This window comes from Austrofundulus limnaeus, unplaced genomic scaffold (assembly GCF_001266775.1).
Source record: "Austrofundulus limnaeus strain Quisiro unplaced genomic scaffold, Austrofundulus_limnaeus-1.0 Scaffold578, whole genome shotgun sequence".
NCBI lineage: Eukaryota > Metazoa > Chordata > Actinopteri > Cyprinodontiformes > Rivulidae > Austrofundulus > Austrofundulus limnaeus.
Window position 1 is genome coordinate 7,971 of NW_013952980.1, and position 9,927 is coordinate 17,897.

General features: G+C 40.1%; 1 protein-coding gene across 1 annotated transcript in view; it reads left to right on the forward strand.

The window, feature by feature from the left end:
- Nucleotides 1-8,775, forward strand: part of LOC106530934 (very long-chain acyl-CoA synthetase) — a 15,032-nt gene extending 6,257 nt beyond the window's left edge. The window contains exons 4-10 of the mRNA XM_014026667.1: nt 2,075-2,199; nt 4,484-4,678; nt 4,882-4,972; nt 5,048-5,246; nt 5,472-5,569; nt 8,335-8,465; nt 8,544-8,775. Coding sequence (XP_013882121.1) covers nt 2,075-2,199; nt 4,484-4,678; nt 4,882-4,972; nt 5,048-5,246; nt 5,472-5,569; nt 8,335-8,465; nt 8,544-8,720 — 1,016 coding nt within the window. The 3' untranslated portion in view covers nt 8,721-8,775. The remainder of the gene's footprint in view (nt 1-2,074; nt 2,200-4,483; nt 4,679-4,881; nt 4,973-5,047; nt 5,247-5,471; nt 5,570-8,334; nt 8,466-8,543) is intronic.
- Nucleotides 8,776-9,927: the final 1,152 nt, after the last annotated feature.

The window sequence follows — 9,927 nt, forward strand, 5'->3', positions numbered from 1 at the left end:
TTGCTACCACGACACTAGCGCTCATCATCAGAGGAGACGTTGGCGTCTTTTATCGAGGCTTTCCAGAGACAAGTCCTCCCCTCACGACCACCAATTTATCTGAAAAAGTGGTGTCTGGACATAGAAAAATGGTTAGAGCTCAAAAACTATTAAACATAGGAGCTTCAAAATTTTCTTTGGTTGTTTAGCTCTGATGAAGGGCTATCCATCAGGTCAACCAATGCCCACACCCCCACACCCCCAAAAAAAGACCCCCTCCCAAGCCACTATGATTTTGGGATGCACCTAGTAGCATGACGTTTATTAGGAATAAAGACTTCTGGGTTCCGGTGCATTTCTGCGTGCGGGGGTCATTATGTTACCTCTATGTGGTGTCTAGTCAAAGTTCAGGGTAGTCTAATATGGACTTTGGCTGATGCTGTAACAGAAAAAATAAATCATCAAGGCTCACCCTGATGAAGAGCAAACATTAATCCTGGCTGAGCTGTTTGGTACTGAGCTTGTGGATCCATTGGCTGAATAAAAACTTTCTACGTCTTCAGACTTTAACAGTCGCCCACCTGCTGTTTGATGCAGGAAGACGTCTTCAGATTGTTGAAAACTCTTTCTTCTTTATTCACACGGGTCACGGTTGACATATTTGTTTACTCAGTGCTGGTGTCTTTGTCCTGAAACTGAGTGTAAATCTAAATAAAAACAATGTGGACCCTACACACTGGCTATAAGCATTGTTWGACGTGAGTGGGGGCTTTCACCAAATCTTAACTTATTTTAAAGATGTTTTTCCTTTTCTACTCGTAAGGCTCTGGACTGATTCCAAAACTGCTTTGTTTTTTAAAATCAAATCGGACCACCCGTTAAGGTCTCAATAAGGATTTAGAGGTCATCAAAAGTTGAAACTTAGGAAGCAAGTCCTGCGTTTACGTCCGTTACACCATAAAAACAATCGTGGAGACAAAGAGCGCGGCACAGTTTCACAACAAATTTTGAAACCAAGAGAGTGACTAAAGATCACAAAAACCCTGACCCACACATTGCCGGGGTCGGACAAAGTGCCCGTCATGATGACATCATCATCATCATCGTCATCATCATCATCATCATCGTCATCATCATCATCATCTAAAACAGCATCAACACCACAGAGTCTGTTTGGACCCAGTAGATTAATCAGAACTGCATTTATGACACTTTAAACCCATTAGTCGGGTTTATCAGATGTTTTTGTTTAGATTTATTGTCCAACAGGACTTCATAACAAACTCAGGTTCTAGTTCATAAAGTCCTGGATGAGACGTTAAAGCAAAACACAAAAACACATTTTGAATAAAGAGTCTGATAAATTGAAAAAGCTCTAAAATCCTCCAGGATCTGTAGAAACCAAGCCTCAGAACTCTGAGGAAAGCTGGACTAGTTTTGGACCAGAACCAGGACTCTCACATGACTGTCATATTTGGCCTCACTCGCCTCTGAAAGACTCTTTTGTCCCCAGAACCCAATAATCGGATTCTTTCTGCCGTTTCCAGTTCASGCAGTGTTTCTGAGAGGACTTTATTTCTGAAGTCAGCAGCTGAAGCTTCAGCCTCGATTCATTTAATCATTCAGCAGTCATGGACACATCTCTTACCTTTGTAAAGTTAAAATGTGTCAAAGTTAAATGTGAAACTAGTCTTCTTTGTTTCATATTGATTTTAATATTTCACTTATTTTAAAGTTGATTTACTTGACACTAAATTATTAAACTGAACTTCTTGACTTTTTTAAAACCAGTTGAAGTCAGAAACTAGCTTCATTTAGCAGATTAGCTTTTTTTGCTAACTTTGGGAACTGTTAGCTGATTAGCTTATCTCAGGATCAGGAGCCAGGTTCTCTCAGGGTTCAGTCTTACACTTGGACCAACCTGACCCCCAAGACCATGGACCACCATGCCCCCAAAACAAAAGGGCAACCTGCCTCCCCCAGATTCTTGACCAGCCTGTCCCCCCAGTCTCAGGACCAACCTGTTTATAAATCACTTTGTCATGTTTAGAACAGGTTTTATAAGTAAAACCAACACTGACATTTTATTTTGAAGGGTCAACTATGGTTCTAAAGAGGAAGTTTTCTGCCTCTCAGTTCTGGGACGACTGCAGGAAACACCAGGTGACCGTGGTTCAGTACATCGGAGAGGTGATGCGTTACCTGTGCAGCGCCCCGAAGGTAAGAGTTCTCCTCAGCTCTCAGACACATGAGGTGTATTTTATTTTTAAATGTAGTGTGACATAAACACTTTACAGTGGAGCCTCAGCGGTTCTGTTTAGATTTAGTTTACCACTTTATCTCAGAACACGCCTGTTTCTCACCTCAGTGACAAGTTTTTTTTGTCTTGTTTTTGACTTGTTGGGTTTTTTGGTCTTGTTTTGCTTTGTTTTTGTCTTGTCTTGTTTTGATTTTGTTTTGCTTGGCCTTGTTTTTGTCTTGATTTCATTTTGTGTTGTCTTGTTTTAATCTTGTTTTTGTTTTTTCTTGTTTCTGTTTTGTCTTGTATTGTTTTTGTATTGTTTTCGCCCTGTCTCTTTTTGATCTTGTTTTTGTTTTGATTTTTTTAGTTTGTCTTGGTTTGTTTTTTCTTGTTTTTGTATTGTTTTGTCCTGTCTCTTTTTGATCTTGTTTAGTTTGTCTTGATTTTGTTTCGTCTTGTTTTTGTTTTTTCTTGTTTTGTCTTGGTTTTGTTTTGTATTGTCTTGTTTTTTCTTCATTTTGTTTTGTCTTGTTTTGATTTAGTTTAGTTTGTCTTATTTTTATTTTGTTTTTTCTTGTTTTAATTTTTTATTTAGTTTGCCTTGTATATTTGTTTTGTCTTGTTTTTTGTTCTGATTTTGTTTTGTTTAGTTTGTCGTGTTTGTTTTGTTTGCCTTGTGTATTTGTGTTTGTTTTGGCTTGTTTTTTCTTGTTTTTGTCTTGATTTGTATTATCTTGTTTTTTCTTCTTTTTGTTTCGTCTTGTTTTGATTTAGTTTGTCTTATTTTTATTTTTTTCTTGTTTTTATTATTTTATTTAGTTTGCCTTGTATATTTGTTTTGTCTTGTTTTTTGTTTTGTTTTTTTCTTGTTTTGTCTTGTGCTTGTTTGCTTTGTCTTGTTTTTTGTTTAGTTTGCCTTGTGTATTTGTTTTGTCTTGTTTTTGTCTTGTGTTTGTTTTGCCTTGTTTTTGTTTTGTGTAGTCGTGTTTGTTTTGTCTTTTTATTTTGTTTTGTTTATCTTGTGCATTTGTTTGTCTTGTGTTTGTTTTGTTTAGTCGTGTTTGTTTTGTCTTTTTATTTTGTTTTGTTTAGTTTATCTTGTGTATTTGTTTTGTCTTGTTTTTGTTTTGCCTTGTTTTTGTTTTGTTTAGTCGTGTTTGTTTTGTCTTTTTATTTTGTTTAGTTTATCTTGTGTCTTTGTTTTGTCTTGTGTTTGTTTTGCCTTGTTTTTGTTTTGTGTAGTCGTGTTTGTTTTGTCTTTTTATTTTGTTTAGTTTATCTTGTGTATTTGTTGTCTTGTTTTTGTTTTGCCTTGTTTTTGTTTTGTTTAGTCGTGTTTGTTTTGTCTTTTTATTTTGTTTTGTTTATCTTGTGTATTTGTTTTGTCTTGTTTTTGTTTAGTCGTGTTTGTTTTGTTTTGTCTTTTTATTTTGTTTTGTTTAGTTTATCTTGTGTATTTGTTTTGTCTTGTGTTTGTTTTGCCTTGTGTTTGTTTTGTTTTCCCACCTGATCTTGTTGCCTGCGTTTGGACTCCACGCCTCCTCAGATGTCCTCTACTGTAAAACGTCCTGCTACAGACAGCTGCTGCCGTTGAGACGATCCCGTCCGAGACATCTTTCCAAATCCGTACATTCCCGCTGCGCGGCACAGCTGGCTCTCCATAATAGGAAGCGTTAAATGTTAAATATGGAGTTCCAGCTCCCAGCCTGGCTTTCTGTGCAGTGTTTAACTGTTTGTTGCTGTAAAAAGCCGACCGACCACTCGGTCTTTTGAATCTTTACGGGTTTATTTGTATTTAGTCGTACTGTAAACATCCTTTTCTCCATGTATGCCATTCAGAGTGTCTGATTCCATCACGTGAAGCTGAGGCTCAGTTTTCTCCGGAGGCGGTTTGTCTTTTTCTGGTCAGATCTCAGAATAGCTGCTGGCCTTTGCTTTGGACGACCATATCAAGTGACTCTGCTGCCGTTTTTTCTTTTAGTAGTACACAGATGAACTTAGTGGTCATGGTATTTAAAGTAACAGAGTATAAGGACCATGCTGGGCGAGTATTTCTGCTTTGCTCTGCACTTTTAGTTGCCTGGTGTTTAAACACATTCAGACTTTAGATTTAAAATCTGTCCAGATGATTTAATACGATTTAATGGTTTTTATTTGGAATCCTGTCGGGTGTTTTGGTTCACTAACGATCAGATTCAGTTCAGCTCATTAAACCACATGAAGTAGCTGAAAGTCATCGCTGCAAATGTTGAATCTCTGCAGAAAGACAACGACAGGGACCACCGGGTCCGGCTGGCCATCGGGAATGGCATCAGAGCCGAAATCTGGAAGGAGTTTCTCAGTCGCTTCGGAAACATTCAGATTTTAGAGTTTTATGCCTCCACTGAAGGAAACATCGGCTTTCAGAACTACGCCGGAAAGATCGGCGCCGTTGGACGGGTCCACTTCTTGCACAAAGTAAGAATGACTCCAAATATTTCACCTTTTTAACATTCACTTTGTGTTTGTTCTAATTATTTATTATTAAAATGTAAATCTGAAAAGTGTTTTTGTTTTATTAATCAAAGTGGAAACAGGAAGTAGTTTGGATGCGTTCATCCAGCTGTCAATCAGAGCTTGGAGCAGCGTTACCTCAGATTCTACATTTATTTCTCCTGCAGATGCTTTTCTCGTACGCTCTGATAAAATACGACACGGAGCGAGAAGAACCGACGCGAGACTCTGACGGTCTCTGCATCCAGGCAGCTAAAGGTGCCCAGCTGAGAGCTGCTTCTTTGTTTCAACAGGTTTTCAGTGTTTCACGCTGAACTTGGTGTTTTTTCGCAGGCGAAACCGGACTGCTGGTTTCAAAGATCACAGAGKTCACTCCGTTTGAAGGCTACGCCCAGAACCAGGAGCAAACAGAGAAGAAGAAACTCCGTAACGTCCTGAAAAAAGGAGACGTTTACTTCAACACCGGGGATCTGATGAGGATCGATGAGGAGAACTTTATTTACTTTCAGGATCGAGTCGGTGACACCTTCAGGTCCTGAACTTCAGCTCACATCTGGCTACTTCAGCTTCCAGCTAAACGTCTGCTATTTTTAGGATTTAACCAAATGTTTGCTTCTTTTAGCTTCTTGCTTTGCCTTTGATACTTAGCTCACTTTTTAGTTATTTTAGCTTTTTTTTTAGCCTTTTGCTACATGGTTTCCTGCCTTTCATGAGCTATTAAAAGCTTTAGCTGATATAAACAGGTTCGACCCCACAGGTGGAAAGGCGAGAACGTGGCAACGACCGAAGTGTCTGACATCATGTCCATCAGCGGCTGTCTGCAGGAAGCAAACGTTTACGGAGTTCAAGTTCCAGGTGATCCTCGTTTGTTTGGCTTTTAATTCAAAACAGCTAAAAAAATCAAAACATTAAACACAAATGATTTATTTGAAACTGAAAAGGCTACAAATCTGGAAATTTACTGAATTGAAAAATGAAAACAAGGAAAACAAAAAGGTCAAATTATTAAAACCACAGCTAAAAGATAAAATGAGCAAARTCACAGCTAAAGGCTCAAATTATCTAAACAGTAACCAAAAGCCCAGATTAGATGGACAGTAGCTAAAGTTTCAAATTAATTAAACATGAACTAAGGGCTCAGATTAGCTAAAATGTAGCTAAAGGCTCAATTTAGTTAAACAAATGCTAAAGCAGGGGTGTCCAAACTTTTTTTAGTGAGGGCCAAATACAGAAAAATAAACAAAGGGCCGGGCCACACACTGTAAGTGACAAACTGATACATCAATAATGTGTGTGTTTCTAACTCACCTATTGGGCATAAGGTCATAAGTTTTTTTTTTTGTTTGTTTTGTTTGTTTTTTTAACATTTTGGAATTAAAATGATCCTTTTTCAGACTACTGTGATTTCATTTCACTATGGGGTATTAACTGAGAAACCTCACACAGAAAGTATATTGGAGCAAATAGACTGTTTAATAGCATTTAAAGTGTATCTTACCCCCMTGTGAAAAGATAACTCCGCCCCAAGGCRAAATTTGAMAAATGCATCAAAGTGGGTAGGGGAGGAGGGGGTTAGAGAGCGGAGGTGTGGCCAGGAYSAGAGAACGTGGCAGCTAGCATTAGCATAATTGATGCTACATGGAGAGTGACCACAGCGACRCAGATAGTTACATCTCTGAACGTCTGAGGTGGAGGATTTTCACCCCCGACTCGTGTTGTCTCCCTGGATCAGGACATGAAGCTCCAGCAGCCTCAGCTGAGCTGTCCGCCTCACACCACACCAGCCTCGGACAGAGGAGGAGGAGCGCTAAGACAGCCTGACAGAAAAAATAAAAGCATACAGCTGCAGCTGCTCACAAGATCACTAGTTTAAATCAGGAATAAAAGTGTTGGGTCTTGTTTGACTGAAGTTTGGTCCGTTAGGGCTGCAGCTGCCCTGCTGCCTTTCTCCCCTCCTCCCCTCCTGCTGTGCAGGACGTACTGCTGGTGTGTGTGTGTGTGTGTGTGTGTGGGGTGGGGGGCAGCGCAGCAGTCAGCTCTCCCCACCCGAGGCTGAAGGTCAACAGACGATCATRCTAAGCTTGCTAACTGTTCCACCCTCTGACTGCTGCAGGGGCGTGTCTTAGAGAGAGGCTTTTATACCAGAACACAGCCGCTGTGACGAAACCGTGGAGAAGACACGTCACCGTGGAGAGCCGTTAACCAATATGTAAATTAGCCTGCAGTACCACTGCTCTACCCATATGAGCAGCAAAAACACGTTTTTAGACCAAATATAACAGATTTGAACAAATACACACAAAAACATCAAAATTAGCACAGAAACAGTACTATATAACATTTTAGACACATTCTAGACAGCTTATCAGCTAAAAAAAAGTTAATTTTGGGGTAAGTTACTCTTTAAATTGTTCACACAGTAAAAGTTGCAGTGAATGAAAAAACTTTGATTTGAAACTTTTCCTTCCATAAATTACATAACCAGGTACACAGTTATGGTGTTTTCTTTAGACATTGAACTCAAAGAGTGAATGTACTTATGAGGTTAAAAAACCAAAGCCTTCATCTCACTTTTTGCTCTATTTGTGTTAGAAAATGTTTCACTACTTTCCGTGTGATAATAACAAGGTGTATAGTTCTGACATTTATTATTTGCCAGGCTGACATTGCAAATAAGAAGCTCGTCTCAATGTTTTACCTGATTACATAAAGGTTTAATAAAAGATTAAAAGCACTATGAGCCTTGACTGTGGAAAAAATAAGATTACATCTCAACGGAGGAAGCAGGCAGCCACGATGATTTTCACCACATCAGTTCTGCACATCACGAAGGCGTCTCATCGGCACTTCAGACATCCAAACACAACAYAAAGTGTTCAATGATTTATCAACATATCACAAACGTTACATGTTTTCACTTTAACTTAGTGATGGTGTATTTAGTTCGCTAACAGTAGGGACGTAAAAGGCTTTGTGGCTGCRCCACTTTATATTTAATTATTTTGTTCGCCAACTATAAATATTAAAAAAGTACCTTCAGTGGTTCTCATCCAACATGTGCYGTGAAAGGAGTGCATATCTGGTCAGTTATTTCTTATATTCATAAACTGCAACAAAAACAAAGCGTGCGTCCATCTTGTTTTCCCAGGGTGACAACTGGAACGTGGTTTCATCTGGTAGCTTGGGAAATTGCATCACTACCACTTCCTAGTTAAGGTTTTACCACGTAAATGGAAGCAGCATCAAACTGAACGCAGTGTGAAGTCACAAAAAGGTTCTTCTTCTCTTCTCTATAATTTTGTTTCTGCGGCTGGCTCCATCTAGTGTTGAAACTGAGAAGTGCATCGGTGTTGAGCTAAAAAATTCTTACGCTGGCCATATTCGATTATATTTTCAGAATTTGCTGCGGGCCGTAGTTTGGACACCTAAAGGTTTGAATTAACATGAGCTAAAGGCTCTGATTAGCCGGACAGTGGCTAAAGGTTGAAATGAGCTCAGTCAGTGGAAGTAGTTCATGAACATACAGAAACATTTATAAGCAGCTGAATAAACGAGTAAACTGTTGCTGACTCAGCATTTCTCTGCATTTTTAATATTTTTATTTATTTGTTTTTCTTCAGGACATGAGGGGCGTGTCGGGATGGCAGCTGTTACCTTGAAGAAAGGTTCAGAGTTTGATGGAAGAAGAATCTATAATCATGTGATTAACTACCTGCCTTCATACGCTCGGCCTCGTTTCATCAGGGTACAGGTGAGTTCATTGCACGCGCTGCTGCAGGATGTTAGTGCTGGAGAAACACTGAGTGTGTGTGTGTGTGTGTGTCCTCAGACCTCAGTGGAAGTCACCTGCACGTTTAAGCAGACGAAAATGAAGCTGGTGGAGCAGGGTTTTGATCCAGGWAGTATCCAGGACCCTGTCTACTTCCTGGATGACAGAGTTCAGAGCTACGTTCCTYTGAGCGCTGAGACCTACGAGTCCATCAGATCAGGAACCCTCAGACTCTGAGCTCCTCCAGGTTCTGCTCAGTGCAGGAAATAAAATAAAATATTTCATCCATCCATTTTCTGTACAGGCTTCTTCCTTTCAGGGTCACTTGGTGTCCATATCCAGCAGTCACAGTGCGAGGGGCGGGGTACACCCTGGACAGGTCTCAGTCCATCCCAGAGACACACAACACAAACAACCACTCACTCTCACCTAGGGACAATTTAGTTATCAGTTAACCTAACAGTCATGTTTTTGGTCTGTGGGAGGAAGCTGGAGTACCTGGAGAGATCTACCCAGAAAGGTCCCCAGGCCGGGATTCGAACCGGAGACCTTCTTGCTGAGAAGCATCAAGCTCTACCAACAGAGCCACTGTGCCGCCCAAAACACAAATAAATAAATATTTGTTTGTTTATATTTAGCATACTAATAAAAACAAACAGGAAGTGGCTTCTATAAAGTTTATATTTTATGTCTGTAAAGGGTGAAACTGTTAAGAAAATAAAACAAGTCTTATTGTGAAAGTTGTTTTATTGTGATTTTGTTACTCAGAGCTGCAACAATAAACTAAAGTTTCACCACAAAGTGGAGCCAGAGAGAAAGTCAGGCTCAGAAAAACCTCTGGAACTGATTTATTTTACAGATTCAAAATGACCTTCATATTTTTCTGAAAAGTTAAAGATTAAAAGTGTTTATTTTATTCTAACAAAGAGCATCGAAATTCAGCTCCAAACAGGAAATAAATAAAAACTTAAAACACAAAATACCCCAGATCCAAATTTTCATTGATTCAAACCTGTTCTGGACTCAGGTAGGTACAGCTGTCTCCAGCAGGTACACCTGTCTCCAGCAGGTACACCTGTCTCCTGCAGGTACACCTGTCTCCTGCAGGTACACCTGTCTCCAGCAGGTACACCTGTCTCCTGCAGGTACACCTGTCTCCTGCAGGTACACCTGTCTCCTGCAGGTACATCTGTCTCTTTTAGGTACACCTGTCTCCAGCAGGTAAACCTGTCTCCAGCAGGTACACCTGTCTCCAGCAGGTACACCTGTCTCCTGCAGGTACACCTGTCTCCAGCAGGTAAACCTGTCTCCAGCAGGTACACCTGTCTCCAGCAGGTACACATGTCTCCAGCAGGTACACCTGTCTCCTGCAGGTACACCTGTCTCCAGCAGGTAAACCTGTCTCCAGCAGGTACACCTGTCTCCAGCAGGTACACCTGTCTCC